Source organism: Haematobia irritans, chromosome 4 (assembly GCF_050003625.1).
Source record: "Haematobia irritans isolate KBUSLIRL chromosome 4, ASM5000362v1, whole genome shotgun sequence".
Lineage (NCBI taxonomy): Eukaryota > Metazoa > Arthropoda > Insecta > Diptera > Muscidae > Haematobia > Haematobia irritans.
This window is the reverse complement of record NC_134400.1, coordinates 150,115,267-150,134,903: the sequence shown is the minus strand read 5'-3', so window position 1 is coordinate 150,134,903 and position 19,637 is coordinate 150,115,267. Positions and strand designations below refer to the sequence as shown.

The window sequence follows — 19,637 nt, the reverse complement described above, 5'->3', positions numbered from 1 at the left end:
AATCGAGCTGTCCATCTGACTGACAAACACATTTTCGTAATCAAAGTATAGGTAGCAATTTTCGTCCAATCGACTTCAAATTTGGCACAATTATATGTTTTTGGACAGAATAGAACCCTATTGATTTTCAGTTTTAAATATAGCTCCGATATATATATTTGCCCAATATCTACTAATATAACCCACGAAACCAGAATTTCAGCCTGATATAGTTTAAATTTTGCTCAAGGAGTGCAATTGATAGTGTCGGATTTGGTTGAAATCGGTTCAGATTTAGATATAGCTCCCATATATATCTTTCGCCTGATATGCACTTATATGACCCTAGATGCCAGAGTTTTACCCTGATTTGATTAAAATTTTGTACATGCCAAATTTGAAATCGGTTCCGATTTAGATATAGCTTCCATATAAATGTTTTTTCTGATTTCGTCAAAAATTACCAATATACCAAAATGTTCCTTGTAAAATCGCCACTGCTTAGTCGAAAACTTTTAAAAATGACTCCAATTTTCCTATACTTCTATTACATATCTATCGACCGATAAACGTAAATACACTTTTGCGAAGTTTTTGTACAATCGGTTACGATTTAAATATACTTAAATGGAAACATAAACGTTTATAGCATTTTCACTTCAAATGAAACCTTTTTCAAATGAATTGAAACCTTTTTCAAATCAAATGAAACCTTTTTCACTTCAAATGAAACTTTTTTCAAATCAAATGAATCCTTTGTAATTTTAATGAAATTTTGGCTAATATTTTAATTCATTTGTAAAAGGTTTCGTTTGATTTGAAAAAGTTTTCATTTGATTTGAAAAAGGATTCATCTGATTTGAAAAAGTTTCATTTGATTTGAAAAAAGGTTTCATTTGAAGTAAAAATACTATATATATAGCATTTTATAAATTTTAAGGATTTGAGCCCCGCACGACATTAGACTTTTTATATTTGTTACTTAGAAAAATACCGTTTTACTTAGAAAAATACCGTTTTTACACTTTTCCATAAAATTAGATTTTCCATTCGTGATACCATAACTTATTCATTTTCTTTAAGTCCCTTAACTGAAACGATTTGTATGTAATTTAATATTAAAGTTGTTTTATTTATTGAAAAACTTGATTGCTTCATAATAACTAGAAATATGTAAATAAACAAAATCATATATGACAAAGTTAAGAGCACAGATTTTTTTTTCACTACAAATTTATTCACATAAATTTGGAAATTAAAAAAAAAGTAATAATAAACTAAATAGTACCAACAAAAAACAAATTTATATAAACTTAAAAACAGCTCGAGAAATATATAAATATATACAAATTATAATTAAAAAATAATTTTAGGTTAATTAAGCAATTAGTTAAATGACGATGTTTGCATTAGAATTAAGGTTTTCATGAGAATATTATAATTAAGAAACTTATTTAAGAATGAGACGGCATGCAATGTTTTATTTTTAGAATATTCTATTTTCTTTTATGTAAGCTTTTTTTTTTTTTGAAATTGCACAAATGGATTCACATTTAAATTTTATAAATAATTGCAAAGTGCTTTTTTTATAAGCTGGTGTTTTTGTTAACAGTTTAAGTTGTTAAGGCCTTATGTTTGCGCTTAAGTGCGCAATGAAAAAATTTATATAAAAAAATGTGGTTGTATATATAATTGAAAATATATGTATGTGTTTCCCCTTTTTTTTGAAAAATGTTATTTGTATATCCCAATAGGGTGGTATAATTATTACTTGCCTTAGAGAGAATATGCTTAAATGTTGCTTATTCCATTCATTCCCAGGCTTTTATGATGATATTAATAAATATGTATAATAATAATAATAATATGTACGTTTTAGATGTGTATAAGTTGTATAAGCTTGTGCTTTTCATATAAATATATATATGTATGAATAGTATAGTATTGTATGTGTATAAGAGATATCAGTTATTGCTTTGAGGATACAAGTTGTTGCTTAAAATAGACCCCTTTCTTTTTTCAAATTTGTTTGTTTCCACAATGGCATTTGGTCAAATTCATTGCGTTTTAGGCCTAGGGCTTTTTCAAAATCATTCGTATTTAAATATATCTCCAAGCGTGTTGGGTCAACGCCTTCGGGTAAGGGGCGTTCTTTGAGAACTTCTAAGGGATACTCGGTTTGTGAAAGTTGTTCCAAGACATCGGCTATATGCAAAGGCTCATCCGTCCGACCGTCCTGATTAAAAAATAATTAAAAAAATTAATAATTTTTACAGATGAGTGTATATATATAGAAAATGAGTGTATATATATATGATGAGTGTATATATATATGAGTGTATACATATAGAAAAAAAGACGACTTACTTGAATATTTATATCCTTAATGTCTTCGCGTTCAGTCCAGTCAGGGAAGAGAGCTTTAAAGGTGGTTGGTTCTAGACCAGCCCAAACAACAAAACCTTTGATCCCATGGAATTGTTTTTCACTATTCTCACCTACAAAAAAAATATTAATAATGAAAAAATGTAAGAACTTATGTCTTAAAAAAATTAATACAAAAAATATCAATGAATATGAGGAAACCCATTGCTACATAATTGACTCCCAGACATATATTGCAATTACAGAACAAAAATCCTATGTAGAGCACACTACCGAATAAGTAGTTAGAAACTTAATTTGTTTGAATCCTCGTGAGAAATCAAAACAGACAACAAGCGGCATTGACGCAGATACTCCCTGCACTAAAAAAAACATGTCAGGTTCCAAAAATGTTGTCTTTACACTAATGATTTTGATATTGATTGCAAGCCAAAGAAGCGGAGAATTGGAATAAGGGCAAATTTAAGACACAATTCTCTTTTAAACTTTTAGTTTTCCGCACTTGATTTTAGGAAGCAAAGTTTAAGTTTTATTAGTTTTTTCAAATTTTTTCTTCATGTGCTATTAAAGTCCTTTAAAACCGCGCTTACGATAACTCAAATTTCCAATTTCAAACACGACTTCAATTAGAAATTATGCTACAGACAAAAAATATTTTGATTCAATCACGAAATTAATTGATGCAATTAATTTTTTAATTAAAATGTCTTCAATCACGAAAATGATAGTAGCTATCACAGATTTAATTGGACTTTAATAAATTGCTTGATTAAAAAAATTAATTGATTTCATTAGCAAATTTCAATTCATTTTTTAATTGATTGAATTAAAATTTTGATGGATGTTTATTACAAAACTCAATGTTTTTATTTAAAAAGTAAGTATTTTCTATTACCCTCTTAACTGACTTAGTGGTCCGAGTTTGATTAAAAAGTTAATTGTATAAATTAATTTTTTAATCAAATATTTTAAACATTTCAATCAATGTCTTAATGTTTCTATCATGATTAAATAGTTAATTGTATTAATTAATTTATGAATTGAAAACATTTTCAACTTTTTAATTCGAAATATTTTGGTGATATTTTTGCTAAGTAAGTAAAAAAGTCTTTAAAATAAAGTGTTGAAAATCAGCTCCTATTTTTGAACGTGTTTCTGATTTGTAATCAAGATGTATGGATTCATTAATTTTGAAAATTTTTTTAGAATTAGTGAAGTCAAGTAGACCTTAGTAAAAAAAATATTTCATGTTAGGATATCCAATTTAAGTCGAATCACTTAACTATAAGGACAAAACGACTTCAATGAAAAGTTTATCGATTTTTGGAGTAGGTAAAAAATCTTAATATCAGAGAAATGCGTCTTCTATGCTAAGCAAAATTCGCATTCGTATTTTAAGGGCATGAAATCTTTGGCCTCGCGACAATATTATTTTCAATGTGGAATCCCAACACATGGTAATCAATATGGGTACCTTATTTGCGGAATTATCTACTCGATTTGTTTACAAGAAAACTTCATTCACAGACAACAACCCAGACACAGCAAACAAATTTAGTGGCAAATGTATAATCTTTTCTCTATCTTTCAAACGATGTACTCCCAAAGAAATTTTGTTAGTAAACACAGCAGAAAAGTCGGCTAAAAAAACAAAACGTCTGGTGAAAAAGTAACAATGTTTGCTAAAGCATGCTTTAATTAATATTAAACTAGTGGTAAACAAAAGCTCACAAAAACTTGCAATGTCTATCGGCTAATACCGCAGGGTATAAAAACATCAAAGGAAATATCCTAACATATATTTGGCCAATGCAGGGTTCACAATGTTGACACTTTTGTGCTTTTTTTTGATACATTTCGACTGCCGTGGCACGACCGGGAGTCACGGTGCTTTTGGCAGTCACAATTACAATTACTCTATATACAGTTATTCTGCCCTCAGATATCAACTCTAAATATTATAAAAAGCGGGCATTGAAGAAATAAACATATTCCCAAATGAGGATTTTTTAGTTTTTATTACAGAATCTCAACATTTTTGAGAGGAATATTGTCTATACCCATTAGCGTAGCTAGCTAAAAATTAATAGACTGAAGTTAGAGATTCACTTAACCGTCTAATGCCCAATCCTGCCTTTAGCCGGGCTTCGTTATATGAGGAAGCCTTTAGTAAAACACACCTTAAGCCAACAAAACTGGGTAAAATAAAAAGAAAATTTCGTTAAAACTGTTCAAGAGGCTTTGCAGCCAAGGCCGTATTCAGGGGGGGGGATGAGGGGGATCAAACCCCCCCCGAAATGAATGAATATTTTTATATAAATAAATATATATTTTTAGCTGCATAGAAAAATCTTATCGAAGATGTTGAAGAAAAGCTGGAGGTTTTATTTTGAAAAATGCTTACCTATAAAACTTGCACAAATCATAGAATACTAGTTGAAAAGCCCGTCAAACGATGGTAAAAAAAACAAATTGTTTTTGTTCTCGCACCACAAATTTGGTTTTTGGAAAATGTATTTCTGCTTTTTATATGTGTTTATTGTTCTTTTTGTGAACATGACTCGCTTTGTTTGGCCATAGCAACAACAACGAAACAGCCAAACACACAAGTGTAAATGAAATGGCGCAAAATCTGCGAAAAAACCTGTCTAATTCAGCGATGGAAGCAATAAAGAGATATTTCCAAACGTGCATATTCTTTTAAAAATTTTTGGCCACTTTGCCAGTTACTCAGGGATGGAAAATACAATTTTTAAGAAAGTACAAAAAAGGTATTTTTTGAGCGGAACGATTATTGTCAAGAGACTGAATTTTAAAGAAAATAAAATTTTGACAAAATTTTCTATAGAAATAAAATTTTGCAAAAATTTTCTATAGAAATAAAATTTTGCAAAAATTTCTTATAGAAATAAAATTTTGCAAAAATTTCTTATAGAAATAAAATTTTGACATGATTTTCTATAAAAATAAACTTTTGCAAAAATTCTATATAGAAATAACATTTTGACAACATTTTCTACCGAAATAAAAAATCGATAATATAGAATCGCATACTTTTTTCGACTAAAACTTTCTTGAAGTTCAATAAAATCCTGTTTTTGACTATGTCTTACAAAATCGAGATTTTCTTCCCACATGAACATGTCTTTTTCCATGTAAAAAAAGACATGTAAAAGACTATTAGCAAATAAGGTTGATAAAGACTTTCTCAAAATATTAAAATATTTTGTCAAAGCTATTGTACCATAAATCTGATATCGACTCAAAAATGTCTACACAAAAGGTACTAAATCATTCGCGGGGGTACTACGGTACTGACCGGGGTGAAAAAGGTTTGAAAAAAGTACTATAGTACTGCATTTTCCATCCCTGCAGTTACTACGTGCTCATCCGAACGTTCATTTTCAACAATGAAGAGATTAAAGACGTATCTAAGAAATTCGAGTAGCGAGAGTAGACTCAAAGGATTGGCATTAATGTCGGTTCACCGCCGAATAAATGTGCCGACTGAAGAAGTCATTGATTTATTTGCTGCCCAAAAAGCCCGTCGGCTCAATTTAATATTATAACCAGTGAGTAAAGTAGAAAGTCGGACGGGGCCGACTATATCATACCCTAAACCACCCCTACTGAATTAGTAAACATAAGCATTTGTGGGGTATCATTGGTATAGGTTTTGGAGAACATAAAGGGGGGTACATGTTTATGGGTGTCGTGTCACAATCTGCGCAGAAATGTCTAATATTAGGAGCTATAGTTTATTTTGCACCAAAAGAGTTAGTATGTCACTAATATTGAGCCCATTATTAAAAAAGAGAAAATCGTTCAATTAGTGTGGGTAATAACTCCAAATTTGTAAAAATCGAGCAATATTCTTATGTAAGAGCTACAAGTACGTATAAATACGATCGGGTAGTACATTAAAATTTAAAATTTGAGTAACATTGGTTAATAAATAAGAGTACTATGGCCAAATTAGGGAAAATAGAGCGATGCATATATATGAAAGCTATATATAAATCTGAACCAATTTGCATAATATTTTGCGGGTTTGATTATCATCACAAAAGGTTATCTTGTGCAAAATTTGAGAAAGATCAGTTAAGAAATGAGGCCTCTACGGTCAAAAATAAGGTTATTTGGGGCGAATTTTTCAAAACCGGGCGATACATATATGGGAGCTATATCTACATCTGAACCGATTTTGATGAAATTTTGCACATACCGTTAGTACTATAGTGGACTGGATCTAGCCAACTTTGAGTAAGATCGGTTAGTAAATAAGGGTTCTATGGCCAAATTTGGGAAAATCGGGCTATACATATATATGCGAGCTATACCTAAATCTGAACCGATTTCGATGATATTTCGCACATATAGGTAGTGCTATAGAAGATTACATTTAGCCAACTTTGAGTAAGATCGGTTGATAAATAAGGGTTTTATGGCCAAATTTAGAAAAATCGGGCGGTACATATATATGGGAGCTATAGCTAAATCTGAACCGATTTCGATGATTTTTTGCACATATAGTTAATGCTATGGAAGATTACATTTAGCTAACTTTGAGTAAGATCGGTTGATAAATTAAGGTTTTGTGGCCAAATTTGGGAAAATCGGGCGATACATATATATGAGAGCTATATCTAAATCTGAACCGATTTGGATGGAATTTTGCAGACTTGAAGGGCGGTAAAGAAGATAACCTTTTGCCAAATTTGGTGACGATCCGTTTGAAAAAAAGCACAACGTGACCGAATTTGTCGAAATCAGGCGATACATATATGGGAGCTATATCTAAATTTGATCCGATTTCTTCCAAATTCAATAGCGTTCGTCCTTGTGCCAAAAAACTCCCTGTACCAAATTTCATCAAAATCAAATAATTGCGACCGGAATCCTGTGAACAACAAATACATGGACGGACGGACGGACACCAAGCGCTAGATCGACTCAGGAGGTGATTCTGAGTCGATCGGTATATATTTTATGGAGTCTAAAATAAATATTTCTGGTAGGCACATTTTTTGGCAAATCAAACTTATTATACCGTAACCACTACGTGGTTTAGGGTATAATAACCCCTATGTAGTTTAGGGTATAAAAATATTGTATACATACCTATGCATAAATAAAATTTTCTACACATGAGATTATATGAATATTTTTTTTAAAGTTGAACCCCCCCCGAATTAAAATCCTGGCTACGGCCTTGTTTGCAGCATATACTGAATTTTACCGTATAAATTTTTCTTGTGGCAAAAAAATTGGGGCATTAGATGGTTAATATTTCATTTTATAAAAATGAATAAAAAGTCAGACTTCAACATAACTAGACAATTAATTTATAATAAAGCAACTAATAGTTCCATAATTTTTCCCAGCAAAAAAAATTGGAAGTTGTTCTAAAGACACAACTTTATGGTAAAAGCACTTCCAAAAATGTCCTCATTACGATGCTAATTGTTTTAGCTATACAGGAAGTTTTTAAATTCAATTTATACAACTTTTTTTCATATTTTCAATGGGTATTTTTTTAAATACGTTAAAAAAGGGTAAAAATTAATAACATTTTGCCGCAAAAAAAGCCAAATCTATTCTAGAAATATCGACAATTTTTGGAAATGTTCGAGGTCAAACGTTTCGGTGTAAGAATGCATTAAAAAAATAAAATTGTTTTATTTGGAAAAATATCACACAAATTTTTAATTCACATTCAAAACACTGAATTCAGATCACACCCTAAAAAGTGATTCAAATTCAGTGCAACAGCTGTTGAAATGGTGGACATCCGTCCTAGGACAAGCCCATGTTAAATTCATAACTTCTGCGCCAATTTTCCACCACTTCCGGATCCAAATATAACATTTTCATTACTATTTTGGTAACGCTTTTTTGCTGGATATATAAAAACAATGGAAAATCGTAAATAGGTTTTCAAATTCTGGGGGGGGGCTAAAATTTTTTTGGAGGGGTCTAAGCCCCCTCCCCAGAGGCCTTCCTACGCTTATGTCTATACAGAAATAACATTTTTAGAACATTTTTTACAGAAATAAAAATTTGACAAAATTTTCTTTAGAAAAAATATTGGGACAAAATTTTCTATAAATAAAATTAGAAATGAAATTTTGACATTTTCTATAGAAATAATATTTTGACAAAATTTTCTTAGAAATAAAATTTTGACAAAATATCCGATAGAAATAAAATTTTGACAAAATTTTCTATACAAATAACATTTTGACAAAATTTTCTATAGGAATAACATTTTGGCAAAATCTTCTATGGAAATAAAATTTTTACAAAATTTTCTTACAGAAATCAAAATTTTACAAAATTTTCTATATAAATAATTTGGACAAAATTTTCCATAAATAAAATTTTGACATGTTCTATAGAAATATTTTGGCAAAATTTTCTATAGAAATAATATTTTGACAAAATTTTCTTAGAAATAAAATTTTGATAAAATTCTCTAGAGAAATAAAATTTTGACAAAATTTTCTATAGAAATAACATTTTGACAAAATCTTCTATGGAAATAAAATTTTGACAAAATTTTCTATAGAAATAAAATCTTGACAAAATTTTCTATAGAAATAAAACTTTGACATTTTCTATGGAAATAAAATTTTGGGGGGGGCTAAAATTTTTTTGGAGGGGTCTAAGCCCCCTCCCCAGAGGCCTTCCTACGCTTATGTCTATACCATATTCGTTTTCTATTGAAATAAACTTTTGACAAAATCTTCTATGGGAATAAAATGTTGACAACATTTTCTTAGAAATAAAATTTTGACAAAATTTCCTACAGAAATAAAATTTTTACAAAATTTTTTACAGAAATAAAAATTTGACAAAATTTTCTATAGAAATAAAATTGGGACAAAATTTTCTATAAATAAAATTAGAAATAAAATTTTGACATTTTCTATAGAAATAATATTTTGACAAAATTTTCTTAGAAATAAAATTTTGACAAAATATCCGATAGAAATAAAATTTTGACAAAATTTTCTATAGAAATAACATTTTGACAAAATTTTCTATAGGAATAACATTTTGGCAAAATCTTCTATGGAAATAAAATTTTTACAAAATTTTCTTACAGAAATAAAAATTTTCTATATAAATAATTTGGACAAAATGTTCCATAAATAAAATTTTGACATGTTCTATAGAAATATTTTGGCAAAATTTTCTATAGAAATAATATTTTGACAAAATTTTCTTAGAAATAAAATTTTGATAAAATTTTCTACAGAAATAAAATTTTGACAAAAATTTTCTATAGAAATAACATTTTGACAAAATCTTCTATGGAAATAAAATTTTGACAAAATTTTCTTTAGAAATAACATTTTTACAAAATTCTCTTAGAAATAAAATTTTGACAAAATTTTTTACAGAAATAAACATTTGACAACATTTTCTATAGAAATAATTTGGACAAAATTTTCTATAAATAAAATAAGAAATAAAATTTTGACATTTTCTATAGATATAATATTTTGACAAAATTTTCTTAGAAATAAAATTTTCTATAGAAATAAAATTTTGACAAAATTTTCTTTAGAAATAAAATGTTAACAACATTTTCTGTAAAAATGAAAATTTTTACAAAGTTTTCGCAGAAATAAAGCTTTAACAAAATTTTCTATAGAAATAAAATTTTGCAAAATAAGATTTTTTTGTTAGAAAAACGAAAAAAGTGTTCAAATCGGTCTAGATTGAAATATACGTATACTTTTACAATAGTCTTTAAATTTGATATTATGTAATTTTAGCACCTTTTGGCTTGGAAAAATACATTTTTAATAAATTTTTAGTACTTTTCGTCAACATCATTTATCATCCCTGCGACTAGGGTCATTTCTATAAATTCTATAATAATCATTTACCAAATTTAGCTTTCCAATAGGACACTGCCGTTTCCAAAGCGGCTCTGCGTTCTGATATCCAGCGATTAACACCAGCACGATTTTCATTAGTTGGACTACTGCGTTCTTCCGTATTTACTATAGTAAAATAAAAAAAAACAATACTGATGATATTCGCTTTAACATTATTACCATCACCATCACTTACTTTTAATATCCTCCAAAGGCCACCAACCCATCCATAGCCATAATAGATCACCATCGTCTAGCAAAAATATAGTCGGTTGACGGGCACTGTATAATTGCGATTGTGTAAAAGGATATGGGGTCAAGAGATCTTGACATCTCAAAGGCGAAAATAATTCTGTCGCACTAAAAACTCCCTGAGTACTGGAGAAATGGAACATGCGAGGTGTATAGACGAACTCTTTCGAATTCTCTTCACAAAGGCTACCGTAAAGCTTTAACGGTTGGCTGAAATCACCACTCAAAATTTCCTTGAAAGCTGATGGTTCTTTGGTTTCCTCCACCGTTTCTATGGTAACAGAGGAAGTTTCAAATAAATCTTTGGGTTTTAAGTCTTTAAGTTTTTCGCCAGCTTTGGTGGAAACATCGCGGGTATGGGCAGCGGATTGGCAACCATGCCAAATATAAATCAAACCTTTTTCACCATGCACTAAAAGCATGGAAGCTCGTGAACGTAGTTGTTTGCCATGACAATCGACTTCTTTGAGAATTGTTTCTTCGGCCACATTGCCACAGACCTGATAGAGCCGCCATTGTTGACGACGACTTAGACACTCATCCTTGCGACCTTTGTGCTGACACATTAGACCGAAGAGGCGAACAAACACAGTGGTCTCATCGCCCTGGGCTACACGCATTTGGGCTCCCTTCTCCTTGTCCAATTCAACAGTTAATAAAGCAGCTGCTCCTTTTTCATTAGCCGAGGCTTCGTTACCTTGCCATGTGAAGTAGACACAACGATCACGACCCACTGTACTGCGATTTGATATGCGGCCCGAAAGCTCTCGCACAGTGACATTGATTTGGTAGATCCACTTGACAATGTAGCTTTCGGCGGAATAGAAATGGCCATAACTGCCTTGATCGACTTCATCGAAGTTGAATTCGTTTATTTGCCATTTGTTGCACGACTTAGATATGATTTCGAAATGACGCATGCTATCGGTGTCATAGTAAAAATTGCCACGACCCAAATTCGATTGTTCCAAAATTAGATTGGGCTCCTCATAGGGGGAGCCCTTGAAAAGAGCACTGCCGTCTAAAGGTTTCACAGAATTTACACTGTTGGTAAGGTAATCCTTCTCGAGGTCTTCCCTTTCCACTTCGGGCCAATCGGAAAATTTCTCCTTGAATAAGCAAGTCTCCATGTTTTGGGTGATCTTACCCAAAATGCACCAATCACCACGTTTATCCGAGCGTTTGGGGAAACTGTAACTCTCACGGGCACCCACAATCGAAGCATAATTCATGGGATTGACATAACATTTGGAATAATCCACTATGGCATCCTCATAGTGTTCTTGAGCCAGTTTGATGGCAGCTCTTTTGGAATCAGTTGAAGCATTTTTACCATTCCACACATACATCTCGGAGCCAAAGTCAAAGATTAATACTTTCTTGGTATCCAGCATTTCCACTTTGGGTATACAGCCCCAATATTTCTCATATGGCACCAAAGAGTCATCTTGGAATTCGTACACCTTGTTGGTTTCAATGAGACTCGCCTCGAAGAGGTCATCCTCATCGGCATGACCGCTGTCGGGTATAATGTAGGATTCAGGCTTACCCAAAATATCCCAGAATGTTTTCCAATGATGTTCATTCATGAATTTCCCATCGGTAAGAATGACTTCGGAGGTAGCTGTGCAACCCAAATCCTTGTTCTCCAAGATAGAAGCACAGATCTTCTTGCTGCGGGAAATCTCTATGATATTAGCATAAGATCCTACATAGCGATAGAGATGGGCACCATTAATCAATATGAAACAATCGCCACGATTCAAAGATTGATAGGAAGGTTCAACCAGACGCGTTTGGACGTGAGTACGACCTTTGACATGGAGTAGCATAACAGATTTATGGGGCACCCACATTTGTATCAATGGCAAAGAGGAAGATTTCAATGAAACCGATTTAAAGTCTTCCACGGAAGCCAAACCGGCAATGGCTTCAGCAGCTAAATTAAGTCGACCACCATCTGAGAATTGAAGAAAAAGAGAAAAAATGTTTAATAGAGAGTTGGTCTAGAAAATGGACTTTTTCTCAAATAGAGACAATATCCACTTTTCGTAATCTTCAAATCTACTTTTGATTTTTTTTTTGAAAACGAGTTGTTTTTGAGATATAGGTCAATTTTTCAATTGAAACCCCGTAGGAATTTTAATTTCTTTTTTATGGGCGTAACCTTTCAATGAATGGTTAAAATCCCTGAAACACTATGTGCTACTTCTCCTGGCCTGAGCCATAATGAAGGTTCTTCTTTTTTAACTTACATGACTCTGCACGAATTCGACGCATTTCCCTTTCGGCAATTCCCGATTTCACTTCAGTATACTCTGATGTTAAATCTGTGCGTGAGGCTAGACTTCTAAGAGGATTGCGGGTAGCTCGACGACCTTTTGGTAGTTGGATAGTACGTTTGACGGCCAATCTAAAGAGTAGAAAGATCAATAAAATTAATTATGACCCCCAATTAAAAATCTTTCTTTACCTTTGTGATGACTTGATATGATCAAAATCTGATATGGCTATATCCTCCTCGGGTGTTACCGGTGTCGTTGGTGCCTTTTTGGATGCAAAAAATTTCTCAAAGGTTTCCTCATCATCGAGTCTAGGTATTGCCACACGAGCACCAGTCACAACAGCTTCACTTGCACTTCGCGTTGGCATAAATCCTTTGTGAGCGACATTCTGTTTCTCCTTATTATCCTTTTCATTATCACTATCGGAATTACTAGATGAACTACGTTCGGGAATTGTATCTCCTTCATTAATGCTTAGACTACGTTGAACGGCATTTTGTTGGCCGGTAACTGGAAGCACATGGCCAGAACCATTTATAGTCGAGGCCGTCATCATAGAAGGACTTTTCGCCAAACCCAATAGTGGTTGATGGGCACTGCGTATGACATGCATAGGACATTTTTTGGCTGGTGCATCTGCTGAACGTTCGAATTGCAAGTCAACCGGCGATTGTGCCTTCTTCTGTAGTCGACCAGCGACTGTGAATTTGGATGCATCGGATTGTTCTGCAAAAGAAAAAATTATACAGAGATACATATATTAATTTTTCGTTCAATGAAGTAACAGGTAAATAAAGCATTTGGTGGTATTGCACCGTTTCAACACTTAGACATACATTTACGATTCCTTCTCGAATAATACATTTTCCTACAGATCTAAAATCAAATGTTACAAATTTCCATTAAATTCACGTAAAAATCTAATATTAAATTAATTGTCACAAATGTCCATAATAAAGTCCCTAATACTATACTGGTAGAAAAAGCTTCGTAATATTAACAAAATTTATGATTAAAATTAAATTTCAAAAATACAACGAAACTTTTCGTTAATGTAATGATTTTACTGTCAAATACCGAAACATTTCATACTATTAATTAACATTTTCATTGTCTTAAAGAAAAATGTCCATCATATTAATGAACATTTTTCTTTGTCTCAATTTTAATGAAATTTTCTTTCTTTATTATAGATCCGCCGAATTAGCCGAATTTCCAACATTTTTTATACCCCAAAAAATTCGTCATATTTTATATATAGTATATATGACAATTAATTGCGAGGAGATGTTTTCAAAGAAAATTCTTATATGCGTTCCACACAGAAAGAAAATTTCATTAAAATTGAGCCAACGACCATATTTCGTTAATTAACCCTTATACTACGTTGGGTATTAGGTCGTATTTTTCATCACCGAATATTTTACTGTTGGATTATAATTAAAAGTTCTTACGACTCAGCATGAATTCAGCATATGTCACCAATTCATGCACTGAGTGATAGAAATTTTTAATTATATTCGAACAGTAAGAAATGCGGCGATGAAAAATACGACATGGGTCATTAAATGACCCCAACGTAGTATAAGGGTTAATAGAAAAATCCCAACAATTACGAAAATGTTCGTTGGATTTATGAAATTGTTTTGTTGGTTCAATTTTAAAGAAATTTCATCAATATTACGAATATTTTTCTATAACAAGGGGGGGGTAATCATGATATGGCCCGGCCGAGCTTTTGCCCGTATACAATTTTAATTTGATTGTATTCATAAATATTAAACATACTTTAGCTATATGTCTAATATTAATAATTTAAGCAATAGAATTTCATGGAAAATTATGAGTATTCATCGTAAAAAAGTATATATTATTCTAAAAACAAATTGCTGCTCTAGATGTGAAGTTTTTTAGATAGTCGATTTTACATGACAGTTAAGTTTAAATTTAACCCTTAAATGCACCAGGAAAAAATATTATGTTTTAAAATTTTCACTGAATTCTACGAAATCAACTTTGTTACATTTAAAAGTCATAACGCAGTTTTAAAAATATGTTTTTCTGGTAAATTGATAGTTATTCTGTGTAACCTGAAACCAAAATTGAAAATCAAATTTTGCCCGAAAAATCAAAAACCTACAAGTTGGGGAATATGTTTATATTTACCAGATATAAAAGTAAAAATTCTTATTGTTTATTTGTAAACAAAAACTTAGGTTACTACGCGCTGTATCTTTTAAAATACAACCACTAATAGGCTATGCAGATGTTCTTTTTTACCATTTTGCATATTATATATAACATATATATGTTTTTCGGAAGAATCGGTGTTCTTGTGCATTTAAGGGTTAATAGAAGGTTAGGTTAGGTTAGGTAACCTAAGGGTTAATATAAGAAAATCTATAAAATGAAGTGTATAAACTTTCCTTAAAAAATTTTAGGAATTTTCGTTAAGGGGAAATAAGAATATTTAGCGACAATTGTTGCTATGGTGTCCTTAGATTTATTTGACTGTAGATTTTTAGTTCTTGCAATAAATTTGATTCAATTAATTTTTTATTGAAATTTCTTCAATCACAGAAATGACAAACCTTATTTAAAAAAGTAATTGATGCAACAACAAAAAAATATTGTTACATGTAATGTATGACTTTAATAAAAAAATACATTTTCAATTTAAACTAAAATTTAAATTAAAAAAACTTGTTAAATTCGATAATTTTTTTTTAGTACGAATCACAAATACTCAGATCGTACTTACCAACACGATTTTTCCAACTTTCTGAAGATGATTTCAATTTACCCAAACGATCAGAAACATTTCCACCTTCAAGTGTGCTTTTGATAAATGGTGACGGTGGCAGGGGTTTTTCTGAGATGTCATGTGCCAATGATAAAGACTCCTGGAATAAGAAAAAAAACAAACCAAAAATAATTAAATATGTTGTTTTTAATTATGCTTGTCATTGTCTTTATTATTATAAAAAACTGTAAAATAGAATTTATTTTTTCTAATATTTTTTTATTTAATTTTTACTTTCAGGGCAAAATTAACTTTAATTTTAAAACAGAATTTGTCACAACGCTTTGATTGCAAGGAAACTTTTCTGATTGTACAATTGACTATGGATTCGTTAGCTTTAATGTGAAACTTCCAAATAAGGTAAGAAGTTATGAAATTTTAAACAAACGCAAATTGGTTCATTGAACAGTAAATAAAATTAAATGGTTAACATGCAAAATATTCACATCAATCATACCATATATGGGGGGACATAATTATTCCACCAATATGGGTACGTCAAGTTTATTAGAGTGGGTCAATGTAAAAAAAAATTAAATCGGAGAAGATAATATAAAGAAAATAATGAAATACAGTCGAAGCTGTGTGTAACGAATATCCCATTTAGCGAAAATGCAATTTAACGAACGTCCAAGTTCTTAAATATCGAACGGTTGAATAAAATTTACGTTCGATTTAACGAAAATGCTTTTACTCTTAAGTAAATAAACAACAACAAAAAATCAGCCAAAGTGCAAGACCTGGGAGAACTTAGTAGGACTAGACAGGTCCTCATGAACCAGTCTGGGACAAAACCTTAGGGACCGGTATTATTTTGATCATCCCGATTGACCCATAAGCAAGTGTCTAGATCCAATAAAATTTTAAAATCAAGAGAGTATAGAAATCAAAAAATTATATGAAAATCTAAAAACTGTGACAAACTGGAGCACTGGTACTAGTCCTGTGAAAAGTCCGTTAGTGGCAATATGCACCAAATTTTCGTACGATCGCCAGTTGGACAGGTGGTGACTTTTTCTCCTATTAATGAGTGCTACCCGATTATATATTTAGCCCAATGAGAAGGAGCCTCCTTCTTATAGCTGAAGAGAAACTATGAAAACCATTAGTGAGAGGTATAAACTACCACTAACGTTAATCTAACGTAACGTTAATCTAGCGTGGAAACTACATCTACTCGTATGCCGACAGGAGCAGCATTGTAATGGTGTATATAGGACGTTTTAGGAAGATGTTACTGTGAACACTACCTATGCCTGGCCCATATTGAAACCGGGGACTGGAAACAAATTAGGCAATTCGTCTAAGAAGTTAGAGCACACAAATATTGACATGGGTGTATGAAGGCCTCCATAAGACAGCAAATCTTGGATCCTCTTTTCAATGTAACCTAAGCCAGATATATCAAGTTCATCAGTTTTTAAGGATTATTTAAAGTAATATTTTTTAAATGCCTCTGTAGTTAAATTTTGCCAAATGCTTATGAATTTTGACTCATCTGGTAAAAAAACTACGATTTTCAATAAAAGTCCGATTTAACGAATTTTACTAAATAACGAAAGGGCCTGACAATATATCGTTCGTTAAACCGAGCTTCGACTGTATTTTGGATCACAAAATATTTCATTACGATGCCATCGAAATTAATAGATTTATCTATTTATACAAAAAATATGAACAATTTCATAACATTTACGAGCACACAAAAAAATTTCACGAAAATTTTTCCAATTAAAATTTTAATTGAGTTTTAAAAAATATTCAATTAAAAATTTAATTGATTCAACAAATTTTTTAATTGAAACAAAAATCAATCACAAAAATAATAGTATCAATTAATTTTGTAATTGGATCAATTAACTTTTTAATTGACCTTCAATTAATTTTGTAATTGATACTATCATTTCTGTGATTGAAGACATTTCAATTAAAAATTAATTGGATCAATTAATTTCGTGATTGAATCAGAAAAACATTTTTTTGTGTGAGTTTATTAGATAGAAAGTAAGAAATTTGTTTGACAATGTCTACGTTAAATTTTCCTAAAAAATGCAAAATTGTTTCATACCAAGTACGAGAAATATTCATTAAGAATACGAAAGTATTTCACACTACACAAATCCTCACTTAATTATGTTACACCCAAAGAAAAAATACTTTCCTCCGGAACGAATTTCAAGACAAAAGAAATTTCCTTTACCTAAAAAGTATTTTCTTTAAGAGCAAATAAACTCGAATTTATGAGAAGCGTTGCTACGATTATCTCCTTTATCTTTTTTTTTGTTTTTAAAGAAATTTTCTTAACGTCAAAAGTAAACTTCGTTTATCTAAAATTTCGTTCCTCAGTAAAGAAAACTTTTCTTTCAGTGTACCTTGCTAAATATCTCAAAAATTTTGTGTTATTATCAGAAAAGTAAATAAGCCTATAGGATTAAATACCCAGCAAAAAAGGCGTCGCCAAAAAAGTAGTGAAAATGTTCTTTTTGGACCTGGAAGTGGTGCAAAATTGGCGCAGAAGCGATGAATGTAATATGGGCTTGTCATAGGATGGATGTCCACCATTTTAACAGCCGTTGCACTGAATTTCAATCACTTTTTAGGGTGTGCTCTGAATACACTGTTTTGGAAGTGAATTAAAAATGTTTGTGATATTTTGCCACATAAACAATTCTTATTACGAGGGCAGTTTGGAAACTTCTTAGCCTAGCACAAAAAGCGCGGTATAAACAGAAAAAAGTTAAGTGTTTTGGAAACTTCCATCTCTGTTATGAACACATGTTAAATTTTGTTTCGATCTGGCAACTCCTTCATATAGAAACAGGTGTTCAAAAAAGACGCATCCGCAATTTTTTTACAATGGAAAAATTAGAAATGCGTGCGTAAATATTTACATAAAAAAGGTTTATCGGGACAAGAAATTCATAATATGTTGATGAGACATGGATCCACCACTATACTCCAGAGATAAAAGAAAAATCGAAACAAGGAACTGAAGCTGGATGAAGTGCCCCAAAGAAGGCAAAAAAAATTCAATCGGCTGGAAAGGTTATGGCTACGCTTTTTTGGGACTTCAAAGGTATTTTATTGATTGACTATCTGCAAAAGGGTAAAACAATACATTCAGAGTACTATGGCAACCTTTTGGATCAATTAAATGTACAAATTCGAGAAAAACGTCCTGGCTGACAACACAAAAGTAATTTTTTTATCAAGACAACGCGCCAGTGCACAAGAGTGTTTTAACAATGGCTAAAATCAACGAATTAAAGTACGAGTTGCTTGACCACCCACCTTATTCTCCTGATTTAGCTCCCAGTGACTTTTACTTGTTCCCAAATCTTAAAAACATTCCTTGCTGGCAAGGGTTTTACCTCAAATGAAGATGCAATTACAGTTGTAAACCACTATTTTGAAGACCTTGAGGAAAACTATTTTAATCAAGGGATAGAATTGCTAGAAAAGCGTTGGACTAAGTGTATTGAAGTTTCAGGAGATTATATTGAAAAATAAAAATATTTTTGAAAAACTAACTACTCTCTTTCATTGATAGGCTAAGAAGTTTCCGAATTCTAACGCTTGTCTGAAATGTTTGACCTCAAATATTTTCAAACTTATGCAATTTCTCTAGAATGTATTTGAATATTTTTTTTTCCATTTTTTTTAATTCTTACTTTCATTTTAATCTATTTGATTTATAACATTAACGTTATGGTCTTGAAACATGGTTGGGGTGATCATATTGCTTCTCTGCATGTGCATAATAATGCCAAGTGTACTGAAAAATATTGATCTAATATGAAAGAATATACTACCTAAATTTTAAGACACACATTAAGGACAAATGTCTTCAAAATAAATAAATTAAATTAATTTAAAATAACATACTATGAGAATCCTGCACTTTAATTATAAGACCTTGTCTTGTGGTGCAATGTAAGCAATTAAAAAAATAAAATATTAAATATTATTATTAAATATTAAAAGAAAGTTCGTAATCTTTGCTATCAATTTTTTGCTTCGTATATGGAATAAGACTTATTTTGG

The 19,637-nt window shown here is 31.1% G+C and overlaps 1 protein-coding gene across 19 annotated transcripts in view; it reads right to left on the bottom strand.

Annotated features, from left to right (window-relative positions):
- Nucleotides 1–1,278: 1,278 nt before the first annotated feature.
- Svil (Supervillin) overlaps nucleotides 1,279–19,637 on the bottom strand; it is a 1,072,938-nt gene continuing 1,054,579 nt past the window's right edge. For all 19 annotated transcript variants that reach the window (XM_075304572.1, XM_075304568.1, XM_075304567.1 and 16 more), the window contains 7 exons: nucleotides 15,552–15,693; nucleotides 12,979–13,516; nucleotides 12,761–12,918; nucleotides 10,450–12,465; nucleotides 10,263–10,379; nucleotides 2,347–2,477; nucleotides 1,279–2,215 (listed from right to left, as the gene is read on the bottom strand). In XM_075304572.1, the coding sequence (XP_075160687.1) occupies nucleotides 1,976–2,215; nucleotides 2,347–2,477; nucleotides 10,263–10,379; nucleotides 10,450–12,465; nucleotides 12,761–12,918; nucleotides 12,979–13,516; nucleotides 15,552–15,693 (3,342 nt within the window). In that variant the 3' untranslated portion in view covers nucleotides 1,279–1,975. The remainder of the gene's footprint in view (nucleotides 2,216–2,346; nucleotides 2,478–10,262; nucleotides 10,380–10,449; nucleotides 12,466–12,760; nucleotides 12,919–12,978; nucleotides 13,517–15,551; nucleotides 15,694–19,637) is intronic.